This window comes from Magallana gigas, chromosome 5 (genome assembly GCF_963853765.1).
Source record: "Magallana gigas chromosome 5, xbMagGiga1.1, whole genome shotgun sequence".
In the NCBI taxonomy this organism is placed as follows: Eukaryota; Metazoa; Mollusca; class Bivalvia; order Ostreida; family Ostreidae; genus Magallana; species Magallana gigas.
In genome coordinates this window covers 53,916,864-53,941,121 of record NC_088857.1, presented here as the reverse complement: position 1 = coordinate 53,941,121, position 24,258 = coordinate 53,916,864, and the positions used below count along the sequence as shown (strand labels likewise).

Genomic DNA, 24,258 nt, shown 5'->3' with positions numbered 1-24,258 from the left:
ATGCATGATAAAATCAACTGACTACATCAACTAAGGAATCATTGCAAAGGTATTTTCTTATTGTCTTTTTTTAAACTAAATTTAAACAACAGAAGAGCCGTTGTTGTATAGCAGTTTTTCCCCATAGTAGCTTCTCCCCCCGGAAAACCTACTATATAGTAGACTTTCCCCCCATAGTAGCTTCTCCCCCTCCGGAAAACCTACTATATAGTAGACTTTCCCCCCATAGTAGGGTTTCTCCCTCACGTTTTTGGTTCAGATTTTATAAAAAATATTTATGGAAATCCAGTAAGGATTAAAATCAATGTTTCTACATTCCCAGGTTGCATACATGTATATCTGCATTCATATGTACAGGTTAAGTTTCGTTTTGCCGATTTATTATTTTTATAGACAATGCTGAAAGTTGAACATGTGTGTAATGGAATTACACATAGAACTAAATTTAGGTAATTTATTGAAAAAAGTTTTACAAGTTTTACACCTACGTGTATATGCATAATTCTGTGTTTTGAAATTGTATTAAGCGAGAATGTAGTAGGATTTTTTGATAAATCTATCAGACTGTTTGTTTGTTTGTGAAAATTTCATCCAGACTAAACCTCTGTTTTAGAGAAATTTGCTTCCGATGTTTCAGAGCCCGATTTTTAAAATCCTATTATAATAATTATAGTGCATATTCTTTAGGGTCCAATGTCTCATAAACTAGAGATGACCATATCACCATATTTTTATAGTGGCAGTGGTTTACCACTTGAAGATGACTCTGAAAATTTCAGTCTTCAGGGTAGGGGCCCTTGATGTTTCAGGGCCCGATGTTTAAAACCCCATTATAATGATTGAATAGTGTTCTATAAGTGGCGACCCAAATCTCAAATTCTAGAGATGACCAATTAACCATATTTTCACAGTGATAGTGGTATACCACTAGTAGATGACACCGAAAATTTAAGCCCCCATGCAGGGTAGGAGCCTTTGTTGTTTTCGAGCCCGATGAAATCCAATTATAAAAAATTTGTATTTTTTAGGGCCCCATATCTCAAAAATTATAGATGACCACATGAACATATTTTTACGGTCATTAAAAGTAAAATACACAATCACTCATATATTTCTTTATCAAAATGATTGAACATTACGTTTAATTCTGCTACTTTTTTTTTTAAATTTACGAACAAAATTTTTTAAAAAGGTACGCGGGTAAAATTCTTTATTTTTCAAAACATCTAATCAATTCCTAAGATGACTAATGATATAATAAATAATTAGATAAATAAATCAATGAACTTTTATTCATAAAAGGAGAAACCGAAAATCAAAAATAATTAACCAACCTAAGCGGATATAAGACTTTTTTACTTGTTAGATGATTAGAAAAACAAGCTTATATTTTAAAAAAGTCAGCTCATCACAATATATGTGTTGGTTGTTTTTTGAGATTTTTTTTGTTTTTTTTAAATTACCCTTGTTTAATTGTTCGAAGAAATAACATGGTACACAAGTAAATCTTTATTGCAAAAATATGAAACAAATAGTATAAAATATTAAGGTAATTGAATTGTATATCTTGATTTATATGGCATCGTTTTCAAAATTGTAAATTTATAAATCACGTTGCAAACTTAAAAGTGGAAAAATTAGCAAATAGTGAGTGACAATATAAACATAAAGTTACTTCAGGCTCCATTTCACATTTTCCAAAGTAACCAGAAAAGATACCGACATTGTTCTGGTTGTGAAGACATTTCATTGTTTTTTAAAATGTTTACATCATAATAGCTCGCGTTTCGTTGAAATGTGCTTAAAAATATGAATATGCGTAACTTTAAAACGAAATGGTAAACACTTACTTTACACATGCTTTTAATACATAATTCAAATACCACTAACCCATGATTTAGAACCCCATCAATCTAAGTAAAACTAAAACATTTTCTCATCATATCATTGCACCCTGTCTCCCGTTTGATATTTAGAAGAAGAAATATATATTTGTTTTTAAAGTAGATCCAGTGTTCTGTGATGTCACACTTTTTTGTAAAACTTTGAATTCTTTAAAAATTGTGCAAGATAGTTTTATTTATTTTATGTGAATATAATCACATGGATGTAATTAGAATTATTGGTAGGTTCAAGATATTTTCGCACTTAATTTTATACTAAAGTTCCAAATTTTTATATATTTTATCTATGCAAAGGGGAAATAACTCTTTTTCTGACTTTTCTCTCAGTTGTATGTCTAAATGCTATAGTTTTTCTTATTCCAACGATTAATTTTAAAATATTTTTGTAATTTTAGTTTTCTGATAAAGTTGACATTAAAATCAGACAAGAAAAACAAATTTCTGCCTACGAGATTTTACTTTTAACAAAAAAAAAAAATACATTTTTCTAATGCTAAAATATGCTTTAGTTTATGTTTATCTGGCATCTCAAAAAGTGTGATGACATGTATATTTTTTCTAACAGTTGATGGCATTTAAGTCTATTAAGTCGAAATCAGTTCGGTTTTTCAACTTTCCTCAGAGAATTTAACGATTATGGAGCTACCTTAAGATCGTCAATTCTAACGGTATTCATTTAAAATTGATAGCCTTTTGGACGAAGGGAGTAATACATTTCCACTTTTTATTCCCTTCCTCTACAAAATTAAGTCAAGATTGGTCAGTGAGTTCCCTGGGAGAAGCTTATACATTGATGCTAATACATTGGGAAATTAAAGTTCCAAACCGTATTTTCACTCAAATGTGTTCTCACGTGCTCATAACGTCGAAGTCAAAACTGTAGATAAGCATCGATTAGATGAAAAATATTCGAGGTATTCCGAAATCCGTGCACAAGGCGTTCCAAAAAGGTGTGAGAACAGGTGAAATAAACGATGATGACACATGAATGTTATGAAGGCGCATGCCTTAGTTCATATTTGGGGTTGAAAAACCATGTATTTTATTCTATGTATTAATAAACGCCATAGTTATCCTTTTTTGTGAGAAATTAATATCATGTCAATTATTGCAAATTATTGTCACGAATGGTCCGCAATAAACATGGCCGGAAAGTAAAAATGGGGGAAAATCCACTATATAGTAGAGTTTCCGTGGGGGTAATCTGGCTATAAAAAGGGGGAAAGCCCACTATATAGTCAGCTTTCCGTGGGGGGAAAACTGCTATATAGCCATTTTTCCGGGGGGAAGAACTTCTATATAGCCATTTTTCCAGGGGGAAAAGGCACTATATAACAACGTCAATGTGACAGCAAACCGTGTTTTCCTTTGTGTGAACAGCCTTCATACTCATTTATCAACACTGATTTCAACACTACACTGTAAAAAATGGCGTTTATAAGGTGATGAAGATTTAAACAGAAGTGTTTAAAGAACGAAACTAAACACAAAGCGTATTTATCAAAGGAAAACATTTGCGTTTAATTTATACACACTCGCTATTTAAGTTGATGGTAATACATGTATGCAAAGCGAGTAATCGCATATAACTTAGACTCAGAATAAATCAGCGATTAAATATGTGTTAATTCTTATAACGGAGGCAGTTGTCATGTACTTTATGGTTATAACTTTATACAATTGTAGCCTTTTAATGAGGTCAATACTAGGAATTCGTCCTCGGTCGATATAGTCTCATCACGTCTTTATTGAATTGACCGATATCTTGAAGCTTTTATTGTTTTACTAAGATAAGTCAAAAACTAATTTTTCTTCAAAAGAAGAACAGTGAAATGTTTGTATCAAAATGTAGGGGCATTGATTTTGCTATTGTGAGATCACAATGTCGCACTTATCAAAGCCATTTTTTGTCATGAAAATCTATTTTAGTATAGTTTATAAATTTTATATTTTTAGTAAAGTTAGGTCTACAACTTAATTTAGAGCACAGTCATGTGTCACAGGATCGTGCTATTAAATCTGTTAAAAACCATGCTATACTAAAAAAGAAGATTCATGTCCAAGACTATAGACTACATCGATATTCTGTCGATTTCGATTCACTTATTTCGATATTATAAACTCTAATACATAATTATCTGTACATAATTATCTGTACTGAATATTTTTACACTGTGTCGATATCGAATCGATATTATTTTTTATTACATACTTAGTAATAAATACAGGTTTTTTGCACATGTGATACAGATGACATCACAAAAACCGTATCGGCCTCCGGGGCTGATACAGGTTATCAGCCCTCCAGGGCTGATACGGCTCCGTATCACACCCCTTGTGGAACTCCTCTGCGTTTTTTCGCTTCGGCATTTTTGCATGTTTACAGATGAAAAATAAAACATTTTCAGGTACAGTCAACATTTTTATGTGCAGTTGAAAACTTCAAATGCTAGCAAATGTTTTAAAGCAGTCAACTTTAAAAACCTGATGAAATTCCGTTCTTTAGCTTCATGTTTGTTTAAACAAGATATCATATTTTTATTAAATACATGTACATGTCCAGACTTTTTTCAAATGATATGAATAATCAATTTGTTCAAGTTTTCTTTTTAAATTTATTACTAAGTATGTAATAAATATAATAATAGATACCCTTTTCCATATCACAGCTTGTATCAGCTCTCGACCAATATCAACCCTCGGGCCTTCGGCCCTCGGGCTGATATTGGAGTCTCGGGCTGATACAAGCTGTGATATGGAAAAGGGTATGTATTATTCTCTATATCATCGTTTAAGACCTTTATTTTGCATAGTTTCCTGTTTAAGCATTTCACATTTAAGTATGCATAATTTACGTCGATATCGTCCATATCGTATCAATATCGATTCGTAAATGTCTACAATTGAAGCTATTAAGACATCTCTCGTTTGCATTTCTTTTATTTACTCCTGATATTGACATTATTGTATCAATATATATCAATTTTAATTTTACCATACAATTATTTATACTTAATTTGGTATTGCTCCTGTTTTATCGCGATGTCGATATATTTAGTATCGATATCGATTTTCTTTTGCCCACTAAATTCTGGTTTTGGCACACGCGACATTGTGACATCACAATAGCGATATTAACTCCTATACACTATAAACTAAATAATGTTAATTAATGTTATACCCTTGAAGAAACCTAGTTTTTGATTTATTATAATAAAACAATTATAGCCTTTTGATATCGGCCAATACATGTTTTAAAAGACCTTTTGGAAGTTTATCAATCCCAGACGGTCATTGGTCGATATGCTCTCATTATGTCTATAAAACCATGTATTTACTTCATGAAAAAGCTATAGTTGAATTTATTTTTTAATGTAAAACCAAAAATAAATGATTTTTTTTTTAGATGAGTTTGATATTTCTAACACTATATCCATCACTATTGTTTTACTTTGATGTTCAACTCTTAATCACTATGTGTATAAAAATTATAAACACAATATACATTTTTCTCTACACAAACTAATTAAGTACCGGTGTTGTATAGCAGTTTTTCCCCCATAGTAGCTTCTCCCCCCGGAAAACCTACTATATAGTAGCCTTTCCCCCTGGGGGGAAAAGCTACTATATAGTAGCTTTTCCCCCATAGTAGTGTTTCTCCCTCACGTTTTTGGTTCAGATTTTATAAAAAATATTGATGGAAATCCAGTAAGGATTAAAATTAATGTTTCTACACTCCCAGGTTGCATACATGTACAACTGCATTCATCTATAAAGGCTAAGTTTCGTTTTGCCGATTTATTATTTTTATAGACTATGCTGAAAATTGAACTTGTGTGTAATGGAATTACACATAAAACTTAATTTAGGTAATTAAGTGAAAAAAAAATACTTGGTTTTACAAGCTATACACTTATATGCATAATTCTGTGTTCTGAAATTGTACTAAGCGAGAATGTTTTAAGAATATTTTGATAAATCTATCAGACTGCATGTCTGTTTTTGAAAATTTCATCCAGACTAAACCTCTGTTTTAGAGAAATTTTGTTTCCAATGTTTCAGAGCCCGATTTCTAAAATCCTATTATAATGATTATAGTGCATATTCTTAAGGGTCCAATGTCTCATAAACTGGAGATGACCATATCACCATATTTTCATAATGGCAGTGGTTTACCACTTGTAGATGACTCTGAAAATTTCAGCCCTCAGGGAAGGGGCCATTGATGTTTCAGGGCCCGATGTTTAAAACCCCATTGTTGATTTTTATATTTTTTACCTATTCATTTGATTTATTTGCACTCACTTGCAGTATATGACGTCAGTAGTAACGCTATTACTACAATATTCAATCAAAATCGGTCAAAAATTGACATTTTTCTTATCCGTTTACGAATGGGAAATATAGAGCACATGCTTGAACAAAGATATTTTTTTGTTACTTATTAGTCTTGGCTATATATATATCTCTGATTAAAATATTTTGTTTGTTCAAGCATGCGCTCTATGTTTTCTGAAAGAAAAACTGCTTGAAAACAAGCTGTTTAATGCTAAAAGTGCAAAAATGGCGGGAAAATGTTGTCTTTACGATGTCATATTTCTTAAATGTGAGCACTTGAATCAAAATGAACATTATGTATAAACATCACATATATATCTGTACAAAGAAAAAAAAATTGAAGTAAAACGACGATGTTCATTTTAGGGGACCATCTAAGGCGCCAATATCATATATAGTCCAAAGTTTACGAACAAAATTTTTTAATAAAAGGTACGCAGGTAAATTCATTATTCTTCAAAACATTTAATCAATTCATAAGATGACTAATGATATAATAAATAACTAGATAAATAAATCAATAAACTTTTATTCATAAAAGAAGCAACCGAAAATAAAAAATAAATAACCAACCTAAGCGCATACATGTATACGACTTTTTTAACTTGTTAGTTGATTAGAAGACCAAGCTTATATTTTAAAAAAAAGGAAGTCAGCTCATCACAATAGATGTGTTGGTTTTTAGGGGGTTTGGTTTTTTTTTGTTTAATTACCCTTGTTTCATTGTTCGAAGAAATAATATGGTACACAAGTAAATCTTTATTGCAAAAATATGAAACAAATAGTAATATTCGATTTTTAGGTAAGTGAATCGTATATCTTGAATTATATATATGGCATCGTTTTCAAAATTGTATATTTACAAATCACGTTGCAAACTTGAAAGTGGAAAATTAGCAAATAGTGAGTGTAAATATATACATAAGGTTAGTTCAGGCTCCATTTCACATTTTCCAAAGTAACCAGCAAAGATACCGACATTGTTCTGGTTGTGAAGACATTTCACGTTTTGAAACAAAATGTTTACATCATAAAATCTCGCGTTTCGTAAAAAATGTGCTAAAAAATATGAATATGCGTAACTTTAAAACAAAATTGTAAACACTAACTTTTCACATGCTTTTAATATATAATCAATTAAAATACCCCTTACCCATAATTTAGAACCCCGTCAATCAAAATAAAACTAAAACATTTCAGTTCTCATCATATCATTGCACCCTGCCTCCCGTTTGATATTTAGAAGAAGAAATATATAATTGTTTTAAAGATCGTCAATTCGAACGGTATTAATTTAAAATTGATAGCCTTTTGGACGAAGGGAGAAATACATTTCCACTTTTTATTCCCTTCCTCTACAAAATTAAGTCAAGATTGTACAGTTAGTTCCCTCGGAGAAGCTTATACAGAGATGGTAATACATTGGAAAATGAAAGTTCCAAACCAGCGCATTTTTACTCAAATGTGTTCTCACGTGTTCTTAACGTCGAAGTCGAAACTGTAGATAAGCATCGATTAGATGAAAAAGATTCGAGGTATTCCGAAATCCGTGTAAAAGGTGTTCCAAAAAGGTGTAAAAACAGGTGAAATAAACGATGATGACACATGAATGTTATGGAGGCGCGTGCCTTAGTTCATATTTGGGTTTAAAAAAACCATGAAATACTATTTTATTCTATGTATTAATAAATGCGATAATTATCATTTTTTATGAGAAATTAATATCATATCAATTATTGCAAATTATTGCCACGAATGGTCCACCATATACATGGCCGGAATGTAAAAAAGGGGGAAAATCCACTATATAGTAGGTTTTCCGTGGGGGTAATCTGGCTATAAAAAGGGGGAAAGCCCACTATATAGTCAGCTTTCCCTGGGGGAAAAACTGCTATATAGCCATTTTTCCGGGGGGAAGAACTGCTATGTAGCCATATTTCCGGGGGGAAAGATGGCTAGGGGGAAAAGGCACTATATAACACCGGTGTTTAACTTTCCATGATAGAGAATGACGTCATTAATTTTGTCACAACATTTTGTAATTTAAACACTTTGAATTGTTTAAGTGATAAATCATATGTTGCATAAAATTAACGTAATGATGAAGTTTTAAACACGTAAAGTGTTTATTTTGTAAATATTGTAGTGTTTCACATTATTTATTAAACATGTATTAAAACATGTGTGAAAAACTAAACAGTGAAATAATACAAACGTTTAGAACAATTGATCTACAAAGCAACAACTTTCAACTTTGAAAACTGTTGGAGAAGTTATCCGTATATAGGGATTATACTTTTGACAGCCGCCCGCCGGCATTTCACCGATATTCCCCTCAGAAACCCTATTAAAAACGAAAAATGCATTCTTGCCTTCGCAGAGGAAATCTTCAGTAGATGCACAGTCATGGTCTTTCCAGACCAGACTGGACCCCCACTCCATTTTTATACAGGCCTTAGTTACGTCGGTGGAGGGGGTGCCGCCATCCTTCCATGGGTCGGCATACAGCGGCGCCCACGTTAACGCAGAACCGTCAATCCATTTGAAGACAGTCGGAGTTGCATCCCTTTGTAGTCCTATCCATACGTTTTTTGATTTTCTAGATTAAATCGAAAATGGTTGTAGGACATCAATGATTTTAGTAAAGGTATGGCAAGTTGAGCGGTTAATATCAGAGTTGCACAAATCATATTGCAAATCCAAACAATATCACCAATCCAAAAACAATGTTACCCTAAGATATGTAAGGCTTTGAAAAGACCAGCAAATTGAAGCATCATTATATATTATGTCTTAGAACTGTTTTAACAAGAGCTTGGACATTGGGCATTACGCGATAGAAGGCGGAGTCTAATGGTTAACTGTCCAGTTATTGGCTAATAGATATGCATATATTGAACGCAATGACACTCGTCCGACTTTATCCAGATATGCATATTTCGCTGAAACAGCGTCAGTTTCACACAGCAGAGCAACGGTTTTGAAAGTCTATGAATATTAATGAGGTTCTCTTAGCAAAATTAGAAGACAATGTTTGAGAGTTTGTTTTGATGAGCAAACTAAATAGTAACATCCCACCGAAAGACCAAGTTCTTGTTAAAACGGTTCTAATACATGTATTACCGGACGTGTTTAGCTGTTAACTGATGTGTTTTGTTGTTTTATTTTGATCCTGTTTTGTTGTTTTATTTTGATACTCAATATTCATGCACGAAGTCAAGTCGTATTATGATATTTACTGATGTATTTTGTTGTGTCTATATACACGGAATACACAGGCGAGTTTAAGCCGTGTCATGATGCTAGAATCAGATTTTACCAAGGTTTTAGAAGTTTTTATCGCCGAATTGTGATAAATATTTAGAGAATATATCGTAATACAAACCCCCACAGAGAATTGTAGGTGTTTAGGAAGTCCTTGGCCGAGTCGTATTCCGCCCTGGTCTCCAGCACAGCCAGTCTGAGTCCCAGAGACTGGCATTGTGTTATGGCGGTTGCCACGGTAACCGAGGCACCTTTCCCGTAATAAAATCCTGTGATAAAGAAAGCATTTGATTTATTTAAATTCTATAAAAGTACAAAGAAGCAATAAAAATAGTAACAGCAATTTTTTTTCTAATCTTTGATCGCTTTAGCTTGGTTTTTATTTGTTAAGATAATTAAATCTGTTCGACTTTTCATGCGAATTGTGGGGCTCGGCAGAGGTTATATTATACACACAGACACCTCACCATTCTGCCGTTGTCTGTTTCTCACTATATCCCCAAAGTTATATCAGTTATTTAAAATACCCATTTTTCTTAAGATTTTCCCCTAGTCACCCCTATTAACCTAAGCATACTTTCCGGAAATTTTGGATCGAACTGCAGAACTGAAGTGTAGTTCTACGGGAAATTAGGTTTGACGGTTGAGATAAATACTGTTCCATCCATACAAAAAACCATAGTTATTGTGCATGGTTTTAGACTTATTAAACCAATCTGTGGATATCGTTTATTAACATGTATACGTGAAAAACATATTATAAGTTCAATAAATTATTCAAAACAGTGAATATGAATGAAAAATGTCATAATTAGTACTTACTATTGAATGATATAAAACGCTAAATTCATACAAAATAGGGATATATATTTTCCTAAACAATACAAAACAAAAATGAGTTCATATGTATTTGTTTACCCCTAAATAATAATACCATATAAGCTTAATAATTAGGTCTAAGATTAATACTTTTATTCCCCTTTTCTGGAATTATGACTGTTTGTAGTAATTTCTGTTTTGAAACATCAAAAAGTAACGCATTTTTAAAATATATTTACTAACATCAACATTCAAATATTCAATATCTATGATTTTTAATCACTTATGATTTTGTACATCTACATTTCTTATTTCTAAAATTAAAAACATTGAAATCAATTATGTACTTTTTGGTATGAAATTTCACTAATAAATACTACTGAACAAAATATGTCGGGCTATTAAAAAAGAACTGATAATGCTTTTTTAAGGCACAGATTAAAATGGAGATGTCTTCCTTACATACCTATAGATTATATAAACGACTCAAATAACTTAAAGAGGTTCGCTCCTCTCTTTTTGGGAAACTATTTTATGTCACCCCTTATCTAAAGAGTTTGCATTATATATTGATACTATTTGTATATTTATGTTTTACAATGCCAAATAAAAAAATTTGAATAAAATTGTTAAAAGAGAATTATATGTTTACGAAGTTTAGTAAGAGACTATATTTTAGAAGGTTTTCAAGAAGAAAATGGACAGTTTTCATAAATCAATCGTTTTAGAGTATTGTTACTTTAGCCTCATAATTTGCAGCGCAGACTAAACTTCCAGATAGTGTATGTAATACGATATATTCATATTGTTCTGAAAAACATTTTTGAACACAATTTTGATATTTCTATCGATATGGTTTCGTATATTTAGCTTATATTTCATAGAAGTCAAGAAAACATTAACTCCAATTTTTGCCTAAAATTAGCTTATTTCGTTTTTTGAGATGTGACCCATACCTTTTTTTTCTTTTATATGAGACATTAAATGCATGTCTATTTGTATGCAAAGTTTTGTGTTCTGCCCCAATAAAAGTCGGACTCACAAGTGTCGGTGAAATCAGTTTATTTGGGAGACAGATAACCGTCTCAGGCGACGGTAAAAAGCTGTAACAAAAAAAAATGTAACAATCAATGACTGGTACAGGTTTCCATACAAAAAATATTAGGACAGAGTTTGCAATTAGATTATGAAACCTTACACATATGATTTAAACAGTTGAATTCAGTCTATTCATATGATAAACAGCAAGTTAAAGTAAATTAATCAACTGCAACTCGAAATTAAATGACCAGAAATATGATGGACAAAATGGCGCCCCATACACCGAGCACATGGTAAACATAAAATACAAGATTTCAAGAATATGCATCGCTTAGCATTACTGACATGAAACATACAGATAATTCACATAAAAATATGTTGAAATAACCTAGTTTACAAATGTCAAAAGACTTACACTGTGGATTACAAGCCTCGATACAGAGAATCAGAGTTGTGCATACATCGAGTATGGCGCGGTTTTCCAACATAAAAAATTAAGTCGTACGACAAATCTTTCGTAACAAAAAATAAAATGTACACGAAACATGACACTCCCCGTCTGATATATAAAATTATATCACACAAGATTTGAATACAATTTAGTACAGAAAACATTCAGTTCTCCAATAATAAAATGAGTTCCGTCACTGGTCTGACGTAAGAGGTGGTCTTGCCGTCCTTGCTGACACGTACTTCAACCTTGCGAACCAAGTTGTCCTTGCCAGGAAACGTTGCAGTAATGCGTCCAAGCGGCCAGTTGTTGCGATGGGTTTCGACATCCTTTAACAACACTATGTCACCAACACTAATGTTACGTTGACCATGATGCCACTTCTTACGCGCTTGCAAGGTATGCAGGTATTCCTTCTTCCATTTGTCCCAGAACATCTTGGCGAGGTGCTGTACTCTCTTCCACTGTACCTTGAAGAGGTCCTTAGCAGTTGTGTCGCATACAGCTTCGGTCGGTACATCCGTCTTCTGAGTAAGCAAAATGCTTGGGGTAAGGACAAAAGGCGAGTCTGGATCTGACGAAACGGCGGTAAGTGGGCGAGAATTTATGATCGCACTTGCCTCGGCCAGAAAGGTGGTAAGTACCTCGTGCGTAAGACCCTGTGCTGAATGATCCTTCAACATGTTGTCCAATATGCGCCGTGTCAACCCTATCATGCGCTCCCAAGCTCCACCCATATGGGATGCATGGGGCGGGTTGAAAATCCAGGTTGTCCCCCGAGAGTGCAGGAAATCCTTGACCTGACGATCTTCCACGTTGATTGCGTCGATCTGTAGAGGGTCGGTAGCGCCAACAAAGTTGGTTCCTCTGTCGGAACGGTACTCCTTTGCCTGTCCTCGTATGGCTGTAAAGCGCTTCAGGGCGTTGATGAAGGATGATGCGGACATCTCCTCTACTACCTCGACATGGACTGCGCGTGTCACCAGACATGTGAACAGTGCTGCCCATCGTTTGCCGTTGGCTGGAACTCCCCGAGTGCGACGAGTCACGACGTCCCAGGGCCCAAAGATATCTACTCCCACCGAAGTGAACGGTGGCTCTCCTGGCAGTATGCGGTCTGTAGGCAAGTCAGACATCTTCTGGGTTGCGAAGCTCCCACGTTGTCGCCGACAAGTAACACACTTGTGAATGAGGGACGAAACAAGGCGCTTGCAGCCGGTGACCCAGAACCCACAGGACCTGACCTTTCCCTCCGTAAAGTGGCGCCCTTGGTGTTGCACCAGTTGATGGTACTTGCGTACAAGTAAGGTCGCAATGTGATGCTTCCCCGGTATCAGTATAGGGTTCTTGCAGACAGTCGCATCGTTGAGATGTCTTAAGCGTCCACCAACTCTAACAATACCATCGTCGTCGAGGAACGGACTCAATGCAAGAATGCTGCTATTCTTCGGCAATGGTTGTTTGGACCTCAGACAGTAAATCTCCTCACAATAGACTTCTCTTTGCACTGTCTTGATAATGTAGTTTTCTGCTCTTTGAGAGTAGTCTATGGACTTCGGTAAAATCTGTGATTTACCTCCCTTTCTGCTTATGATGAATCGCTGGAGCAGGGCGATACCCTCGACCAATCTGTCCCAGCTGGAAAATCTCTCATATCTCTGAGTTCCAAGCATAGGTTCACACTCAGTCTTCAAACATACAGGTCTGACTTCTCTGTCTGACAGAGGTTCCTGTAGGGGAAACCCTTCTGCCTTGGTTTCGTCGTCAATGCGCTGCAGGTGAGTAGTTCCTCTAAGCCAAGCACACTCTCCAATGTCCTTAGGAACTACGCCTCTAGTGCCCTCGTCAGCAGGGTTGAGGTGTGTCGGCACAAAGTTCCACTGCGACGGCTCACTAAGGCTTCTGATTTTCTCGACCCTGTTGGAGACGTAAATAAAAAATCGTCTCTTATCATTGTGGATATACCCCAATACCACACGACTGTCGGAAAAATACTTCACCGAGTCGAACATTATGTCCATGTGATCCATGACTATCTGCGATATCTCAATGGCTAGAACAGCTGCACAAAGCTCTAAACGGGGTATGGTATGGCCTGATACTGGTGCCACTTTAGACTTCCCTAGTAGAAATCCAGTCATCGCAGAGCCATCTTCGTAGTACACCTTCATGTAAGAAACGGCAGCTATGGCTTTCTCTGACGCGTCCGCATATGTCCACAGTTCCTTTCTTACTGCCTTGCTAAGATGTACCACGGTTGTTCTGGGTATGTGGATCTTCTCCAACTCCTTCAGAGATGAACTCCACTCTTCCCAGCTTGCCAGAATATGGTCCGGCAGCGGCTCATCCCAGTCTGAGGTACAGGTCACTACGTCTCTAAGAATGAGTTTCCCGCTGATGATAACAGGTGAGAGAAAGCCTAATGGATCGAAGAGGCTGTTCACTGTCGACAGTACACCTCTGCGTGTTGTGGGCTTGTCATCAGTAGAGATGCGGAACTCGAACATATCACTCGACAAGTTCCATCGCATACCAAGACTCCGTTGCACGAGCTGGTCCTCATCAAGGTTCAGGTCGTAGATGTCCTGTGCTAAGTCTCGTGGCTCAAACGCCTTCATGACATCCGCGCTGTTTGATGCGAACTTGTGGAGCCTTAGGTTCCCGTATTGCTTCAATGCGTCCTGGGTTCTGCACATCAGGTCTACTGCTTCTTGGCTTGTTGAGCATGATGTCAGACCATCATCAACGTAGAAGTTCCTCTTGATGAACTCCTTGACATCAGGTCCATGGCTTTCCTCAGATAGTTCTGAGATCTTCCTGAGGCCCAGTGTCGCTATGGCCGGAGAAGGACTATTACCAAAAACGTGGACCTTCATTCGGAATTCTGTTAGTTCCGTTCCGATCTCGTTGTCCTTGTACCAAAGGAAGCTGAGAAAGTCTCTGTGCTCTTCTCTGACGGTGAAGCAGTGAAACATGTGCTGCACGTCTGCTACGACAGCAATCATCTCCTTCCTGAAACGAAGCAACACTCCAAGCAAGCTGTTGGTGAGGTTCGGGCCAGACAGCAGTTGGTCGTTCAAAGAGGTTCCCTTGAACTTCGCAGAGGAATCAAATACGCCCCGGATCTGGTGAGGTTTCTGAGGGTGGTAGACCCCGAAGAGAGGAAGAAACCACTGCTCCTGCGTTGACTTGGAAGTGGGTGCTTTCTCAGCATGATCGTTGTCGAACAGCTTTGTCATAAAGGTCGCAAAGTGTTCCTTCTTTACTGGATCCCTCTTGAGACTTGCGTCCAAGGCTCGTGCACGTCTCAATGCAACCTCATAGTTGTTTGGTAGTCGTAATCTTGGTTGGCGGAAGGGTAGGGGAGCTACCCACTTTCCATCCTCACCTATCAATAGTTCTTTGTTCATGATGTCCATAAACATCCTATCTTCCACTGATGATCCCACTTTGTTATCATCTGGTGTGCGTCTGAATAAGTGTTCATCAGATGAAGTGTCAGATACCCGTAATCTGTTTGTCACATCTCTGGTTGGAAGCTTCTCTCTCACGGATAAGTACTGGGCACATGGTTCAAGAATAGTTCCACGTCCGCTGTCCGTGATGAAGGTCTTGTACACATTCGCAGCTCTTGGTCTGTGTTGTCCAGACAAGCATGTGTCGCCGATGATCGTCCAACCAAGGGGTGACCTCTGTGCAAATGGTTCGTGGTCACGTCCTATGCGCTGCTCAAGAACATGGTGGACTTGAGGAAGGTCTCTTCCTATCAGCAACAGAATTTTTCTTGAAGCGTCAATGGGTAGGATGTCGCCGGCTATATCCCGCATGTGCTTGTGCTGAAGAGCAACGTCAGGTGTAGGGATCTCTTGGTAGTTGTTCGGTATTTCATCACACTCTAACGTGCACGGCAAGGGTAGTCTGGTCTCACCCCTGGCTGATTCAATATAGAGTCCTGAGGCAGTTCTCCCGAAGGTTGTCACTTGTCCAGAACATGACGTCATCAGGTAAGGTATTGTCTCTGTATTGATGTTCAGCAAGTCAAACAATTCCTTCTTAGCCAAGGTCTTGTTACTCTGGTCGTCAAGCATAGCATACAGAGAGACAGCTCTTCCATCATAGGTGACAGTCGCGGGAACAATTCTTGCACAAGATTTTCCCTTAAATTCCTTCCCTACTTCTGTGCAGTTGCTGTTTATGGTTGTGACGTGCTGTTCTTTTGTTACTTGCTGACGCCTAGGAGCCTCCTCCCCGCCATGAACTGATGAGGCCCTTCCAGTGGTAGGAGCTGGTGACGAATCAACATGGAGAGACGTAGTGTGGAACTCACTTCCGCATTCCTTGCACATGATGGCCTCTTTACAGTCTTGTTTCCTATGACTTGCGGAACAACACCGAAAACAGAGTCTGTGTTCACGGAGCAACTTCATACGTTCTTCAATAGGCTTGGCCTTAAACACTCGACAGTTATTGACACTGTGTTTAACACCCGGACCGGTGTGAATTATACACACATCAAGCTTCGGCTCGTTCAGATTTCCGGATCCTGTTGGTTGATACACTGTGGTTTTCTTCGTGTTCACTCTTCCCCTTGGAACGTTCATAGGCTGCTTTTCGTTGTGGTTAGCGTCAGTGTGATACGCAAAACTTGGGTCGTTTTTCACTCTGCTCATCTCCTTCATGAAGTCAACAAACACACCAAAGGGTGGAAACACAGTCTGATGTTCAAGCTTGTACTTCATGGCTCTGTTGGTCCATTTCTCCTGCAGGCCATACGGAAGTTTTGAAATGATGGGTCTAATCCCTGAGGATGAGTCTAGATAGGCCAACATTGCACTGTACTTCGGATCCTCCTTCAAAAACTTCATCTCCATAAGAATGTCTGACAGATCGTAAAGTTTTTGATGATCTCTGTTGCCAAGCTTTGGGAAACTCAACAGTTTGGCTCTTACGGATGCTTCCACATGTTCTGGTGCACCATAGCGCTCATCCAACCTCTCCCAAAGTCTTCTTAGTCCTCTTGAGATGTCGAAGATGTTGGATGTCCTCATGCTTGTTGCGTGCTTCTTAGATTCCGGACCTAAGTACTTGATAAGAAGGTCCATCTGCTCGGAGTCCAAGACTTGAAGCTCATTCACTACACACATAAAGCTGTGTTTCCAGGCACTGTATGATTCTGGTCTATCGTCAAAGTGAGTAAGTCTGGAGAATAGCAAGTCCTTCCTCAGGAGGAATCGGGTAACATCAGTTACTTGTGGTCCCTGATCAGTCACAAGTGGTGATAAGGGGTGTGAGGCAGCCACATACGGTTGTGCGACAGGCACGTGAGGGTGTGCGGTAGGCACGTGAGGGTGTGCGGCAGGCACATGAGGCTGCGCGGCAGGCATGGATGGCTGTGCGGCAGGCACGTGAGATTGTGCGGCAGGCACGTGAGGTTGTGCGGCAGGCACGTGAGGTTGTGCGGCAGGCACGTAAGGTTGTGCGGCAGGCACGTAAGGTTGTGCGGCAGGCACGTGAGGTTGTGCGGCAGGCATGTGAGGTTGTGCAGCAGGCACGTAAGGCTGTGCGGCAGGCACATGAGGCTGTGCGGCAGGCACGTGAGGTTGTGCGGCAGGCACGTAAGGTTGTGCGGCAGGCACGTGAGGTTGTGCGGCAGGCACATAAGGCTGTGCGGCAGGCACGTTGGGCTGTGGGGCAGGCACATAAGGCTGTGCAGTAGGCACGTACGGCTGTGCGGCACGCACATAAGGCTGTGCAGTAGGCACGTACGGCTGTGCGGCACGCACATAAGGCTGTGCAGTAGGCACGTACGGTTGTGCGACAGGCATGGACGGCTGTGTGTCAGGAACCAAAGGCTGTGCTGCAGGTACATAGGGTTGTGCATCCGGGTCAAGTTGAGTCGGATCGGAAGTACCGGTCAGTAGTCCTGGCGATGCAGAAGGTTGACGTGGAGTGGATTGATCCTGTCCTGGTTTAAAGTTGCTGACTTCGCCTAAGGAACTCGTTCGTCTCTTCATAGGTGACATCTGTATCATGGTCGATTCAAAGGCTTGACAATCAGCTTCAGCTTCTGCAGCCTCTCTCTCGAGATGTAGCATTTCCATTGCAGCATCGAGTTCCACTCGTTGTTTCCTGAGCTCCAATTCTCTGGCGGTGTATGCCATCCTAGCCTTTGCTCGGCTTACATCAGCCCTCTTCTTCGCTAAGATGTCGGCAAAGGAGTCCTCATCCTGATAGTACTCTTCCTGATACTCCTCTTCATCTTGTGTGACGTACTGCCTCTTGCCATCAGTCGTCTGTGATTCCCGGGCATCCTCTGTAGGGTCAGGAGTGACCTGGGTGCCCTCTGTTGAGTCGGGAGTGATCTGCTCTGCTGAGGTAGACATCCTAGTCTTTTTACTGTTCTGCCCCAATAAAAGTCGGACTCACAAGTGTCGGTGAAATCAGTTTATTTGGGAGACAGATAACCGTCTCAGGCGACGGTAAAAAGCTGTAACAAAAAAAAATGTAACAATCAATGACTGGTACAGGTTTCCATACAAAAAATATTAGGACAGAGTTTGCAATTAGATTATGAAACCTTACACATATGATTTAAACAGTTGAATTCAGTCTATTCATATGATAAACAGCAAGTTAAAGTAAATTAATCAACTGCAACTCGAAATTAAATGACCAGAAATATGATGGACAAAATGGCGCCCCATACACCGAGCACATGGTAAACATAAAATACAAGATTTCAAGAATATGCATCGCTTAGCATTACTGACATGAAACATACAGATAATTCACATAAAAATATGTTGAAATAACCTAGTTTACAAATGTCAAAAGACTTACACTGTGGATTACAAGCCTCGATACAGAGAATCAGAGTTGTGCATACATCGAGTATGGCGCGGTTTTCCAACATAAAAAATTAAGTCGTACGACAAATCTTTCGTAACAAAAAATAAAATGTACACGAAACATGACATTTTGGAAAGATAAACTTTGGCTTGAATATTAGTTTTTATGTCACTACATGTGTTCAACTTCATACTGTATTGAAATCACAACTAAATAATAGTTCAAACTATATATATCAATTTCCATGCTTAATTTAAGCAATGATTTCAGGAAAATTATCATTTCTGTTTGGGGTCCTATATAAAAATGACATATCAATTTTGTTAAGAAAACAATATTCCAGTAACTTCAGACTCTCAAAACATTTAAATTTGGCGGCATTAAATACTTAAATATATATATTCTTATACATTGTAAACACCAAGAATACAAAGAATTTTACAAAACTTTTAAAACTGATTGAATGCATTTGGGGTTTTTTTCCCTCTGTATCCCCCCCCCCCCCCATACCATCGCCGGTAGTTCTACGACAGTTCTATGGCCATTAAAATTCTTTCTCAGTTTCTATTACAAGTATTCATTTTGATTTTGAGTTGAACATATTTAATTGACTATTAAATGCCAAAAGGATCGAACACAAGTTCTAAAAACTTAGAAAGTCCTCTCCTTGTTGTATACCTAATATTACAATGTTATACAGTTAACATTTATAACAATTATAGTATATTTCGTGAAATAGAAATAACATCATAATTTTGAATTGTGCATATTTAGACTGGATAAGAAGATTGTAAAAATACATTTAAAAATTAAGTTGAATTAATTTGATTTTATTAAGAGACATTTCTTTTATCTAGCATTTATTTCATTTGGCAGCTACTGAGAAGGTAATTCTAAAAAAAAATATTTTGAATCATTTATGCATCTGATTTTTTTTTTACACACCATTTCTCTTTCCAACAGAGATAGGTTCCAAACTATACATTATTTCACTTATAGGAGTTAGTAATTTAGATCTTTAACTTATCAGGTAATGATTTATAATACTAAATATAAATTTTTTAAAAAAAACCTCACAAATTTAGAACTTAAAATGTAACATTCTGATAAAATTATTAAAAAAAAGAAGAAACTATTGAAAATAACATAATAAAAATATGCTAAAAGTGATTAAAATAATTAAATGATTATACATGAATTACGTGAACAGTATACTATATACCCGACACATAAGAACCGGAATACAATAATCCCAGGACCAAAACCGCCCACCGCCCCACACACTCCATGGTCGAGCAGTAAATGTCACGGGGCCCAGGAACTTAACTTATCCATCGATTCTGAGAGTACCTAAATAAAGAACTTCAAATACATACCCTTTTTCAATAGATTAAATATTGTTTCATTGCTTAGCAAACAGTTGAAGATTCTTGGGTCCACAACAAGTAAAATAATGATAGAATATAATTTGTCAGATTACTTTTTTGATATCTTTTGATATATTTTACAAATTTCATTGATATTGATAAAACTTTATAATAAAACGTTTTATAACAGTAACGTGTGATCTTTTATTCATTTTTTTAAAGATATCATCATTCCTAAATTTATGTATTTGTTCGTTTCGTCTAAATAAATAAGAATTTTGATTATCGTTAATTGCTGTCGTCTATGTCCTCGTGCTTGGACAATTAAGGTCATTTTTTTCAAATAGAATTGATATTTGTGAAGTAATAATTAGTTTAAATGTATGTTTTTTTTATGGAAAACCTAAAACGTACCGGAAATAACCAACACTTGTTTCTATTATTAGAGTTATGTAAATATACCCGACTTAATGACAAAGCGGCATAACGTCTAGAATCTAGTACACATCAATCGTAAGCACTCAATAGACCAAATAGGTCTACACTGGCTGCATCGACCTGTGTTTATAAAAAAAAAATTTAAAATACAATTTAAAATAGATTTTAAACGCCTTCATCGTTTGGCGCTGTAAAAAGCGTGGCAAAATATTTCGATAAAAGCACACGTCATCCTGACATACTTTTTATTTGCCAGTTAGTAGTACAACATACAGACGGTTTCGTTATTATGTTTGTTTACTATATAAAACTTTTTTGGCTAAAATGTAGTATTAATTAAGTTTATACTTAAGAATTTTCGCTTGCTTCAGAATGAGACTCCGATCTCATCACAACATCTTTTATTTAACAATATGATAGCCATGACCACAGGTAGTCAAAAGGTAAACAATCATAAAATATCTCACAGAAAAAATTAACAAAACCGAATAATAAAATAGGTTAGAATGATCAATTGGTTCTTAATCCATGTAGAATTAAGTTCATTAATCGACTTTATCTAGATACACACTTTGTAAAAGGGTAAATAATGTAATATAATGGGCGGTGTGTATTCTGTATGATGTACATGTACACACAGTTCTGAACTACCTCCTGCAGATCTTGTGTATCGGTCCACTTCTTCCAGAGGGAGGGTCTGTGCATCTACAACCGAGGCAATATCTCAAACATTTCAAATAAACTTTTTGAACCAATGATATATTTGTTATGTTGTTTTATGGACATTAAACGACTTTATATTAACAACCGATAATGTATCCAAATACTATTGAAAAACAACGAACAATTCAACGCTATTTCTCTAATCAATACTTTATTGATCGCCACAATGTTTCTTGTAAACACCCCATTCTAACTTTGATGTGTACGAAAGACGAATAGGGCCACATAAAAAATATTTTTATCTCGTAATAAGATAGAAAAATCTCGTTGTAACGAGAATTATCTATAATTATACGATTATCTCGTAATTATGAGAAAACATCTCGTTATAACGAGTTCATTATCTCGTTATTACGAGAAAAGATCTCTTTATTAAGAGAGAAGATTTATATTAAATAGTGCGTTTTGAAAAGACCTCCAAGTCACGCGTTTCACCCTTTCAGTCTATCTTTTTCTGTCTTGAAACGTTAATTCAATTTTGATTAAATTCTAAATAACAACGGCCATTATTCATTAATTTATTCATAAAATGATCAGATTTGACATGTTTTTTTTTATGTGAATAAGTTAAAAGAACTTCTTGTAATTCTATTTTTCATCTTATATATTATTATCCCACTACGAAGTAAATACCAGGTTGTTCTAGTCGAAAAAAAACCACAATTTAATTTCTTACAGATGACTTGAATGACTATATAGTTTCGATCATGGATATATAGAATTTACCCGAATTGTGTTTTATATGTTCATACACAACCTATACATATATATTGAAAATACTTGATTTTGTGTTTTAACATTTTGGAGTCTGAAAACAAATTACATGTATCCTTCTTATTAATAAATAGTTTAATTAAATTAATCAATCTGCTTTGCTCCTTCTTCTGAAATGTCTTTAAAACTGCTTGGTCCGATATTATATCGAATTTTGTGTTTGCTTTTAAACAATGATTATGCTAAGTATGTGTATAATAATAAACATTGAAGTACAGTGTAGTTCATACACTTTACTTAAAGGGAATAAAACAATGAAACGCGCCATTTAAATTTAAAACTGTATTATTAAATCCGTGCAAACAAAGCAAAACTATGTTTTATGATTCTATAACAAGAGGCCCAGGGGCCACATCGCTCACCTGAGCAACAATTGCCTTAATTATGATCAAATTAGCATTACAGTATCAAAATATCTTGACAACTTAGTCCAGTAGATCTTGCTAAAAAAATTGAAAATCTGCCAATTTTTATTCACATCTTTTTTGTTGGTAAATACCAAGCCCCTTTTGTTGTTGTACCTGTAAGAAGATTTTTCTCTATTCCTATGTATCCCCCCCCCCCCCACATTTTGTGGCCCAACTTTTCTCTAGGGAATCATGGTGTCATCAAACTTAAATCTGCATAACCTGTGCTTTCACACTAAGTACTGAGTTTTAGACCGAAAACTTTCCCAGAATATTTTTAAAGATTTTCTCTATAAATTCCTTTGTAAAAATTCAAACCGCCATCACGGCCCCGCCCTACCACTAGGGACTGTGATTTTGCAAACTTGAATTTACACTACCCGAGGATGCCTCTACACAAGTTTAAGCTTTTCTGGCCAAATAGTCTTTAAAAAGAAGATTTTTAAAGATTTTCTCTATATATCTATGTAAAAATTCATCCCCCATTGTGGCCTTACCCTACCCCTGGACTATTATTTAAACAAACTTGAATCTATACGATCTGGGGATGCTTCCACCCAAATTTGGGCTTTCCTGGCCTAATAGTTTTGGAAGAAGGTTTTTAAAGATTTTCTCTATTTATAAAAATTTATCCCCCATTGTGGCCCCGCCCTACCCCAATAGACTATGATTCGAACAAACTTGAATCTACATTATCTGAGGATGGTTACACGCCAATTTGAGCTTTCTAAGCCTAATAGTTTTTTAGAAGAAGATTTTTAAAGATTTTCTCTATATATTCCTGTATAAAAATTTATCCCCCAATTGTGGCCCCACCCTACCCCTGGGGACCATGATTTGAACAAACTTGAATCTACACTATCTGAGGATGCTTCCACTCAAATTTGAGCTTTCCTGGCCTAATAGTTTTTGAGAAGAAGATTTTTAAAGATTTTCTTTATATATTACTATGTAAAACTTGATCCCCCAATTGTGGCCCCACCCTACCCCCGGAGACTATGATTTGAATCAGCTTCCATCTACACTTTCTGAGGATGCTACCAATCACATTTGAGCTTTCCTGGCCTAATAGTTTTTGAGAAGATTTTTTAAGATTTTCTCTATATATTCCTATGTAAAACTTGATCCCCCCATTGTGGCCCCACCCTACCCCAGGGACTATGATTTGAACAAACTTGAATCTACACTACCTGAGGATGCTTCTATTTTAATTTGAGCTTTTCTGGCCTAATAGTTTTTGAGAAGAAATTTTTAAAAGATTTTCTCTATATATTCCTACGTAAAACATGAGCTCCCTATTGTGGCCCCACCCTACCCCGGGGGACCCTTAGGATGCTTCTATTTTAATTTGAGCTTTGCTGGCGTAATAGTTTTTGCAAAGAAGATAATTAAAGATTTTCTCTATATATTCCTATGTAAAACTTGATCCCCCAATTGTGGCCCCAACCTACCCCCGGGGACAATGATTTTGACAAACTTGAATCTTCATTATCTGAGGATGCTTACACGCCAATTTGAGCTTTCCTGGCCTAATAGTTTTTGAGAAGAAGATTTTTAAAGATTTTCTCTATATATTACTATGTAAAACTTGATCCCCCAATTGTGGCCCCACCCTACCCCCGGGGACCATGATTTGAACAAACTTGAATCTACACTATCTGAGGATGCTCCCATTTTAATTTGAGCTTTTCTGGCCTGATAGTTTTTGAGAAGATGATTTTTAAAGGTTTTCTCTATATATTCCTATGTAAAACTTGATCCCTCTCTTGTGGCTCCTCCCTACCCCCAGGGACCATGATTTGAACAAACTTGAATATACACTACCTGAGGATGCCTCCACACAAGTTTAAGCTTTTCAGGCCGAATAGTTTTTGAGAAGATTT

The 24,258-nt window shown here is 36.7% G+C and overlaps 1 protein-coding gene across 1 annotated transcript in view; it reads right to left on the bottom strand.

The window, feature by feature from the left end:
- LOC105324515 (uncharacterized) overlaps positions 1–20,017 on the bottom strand; it is a 24,918-nt gene extending 4,901 nt beyond the window's left edge. The window contains exons 1-3 of the mRNA XM_034480652.2: positions 19,889–20,017; positions 9,628–9,775; positions 8,615–8,841 (exon numbers count right to left, since the gene is read on the bottom strand). Coding sequence (XP_034336543.2) covers positions 8,615–8,841; positions 9,628–9,775; positions 19,889–19,955 — 442 coding nt within the window. The 5' untranslated portion in view covers positions 19,956–20,017. The remainder of the gene's footprint in view (positions 1–8,614; positions 8,842–9,627; positions 9,776–19,888) is intronic.
- Positions 20,018–24,258: the final 4,241 nt, after the last annotated feature.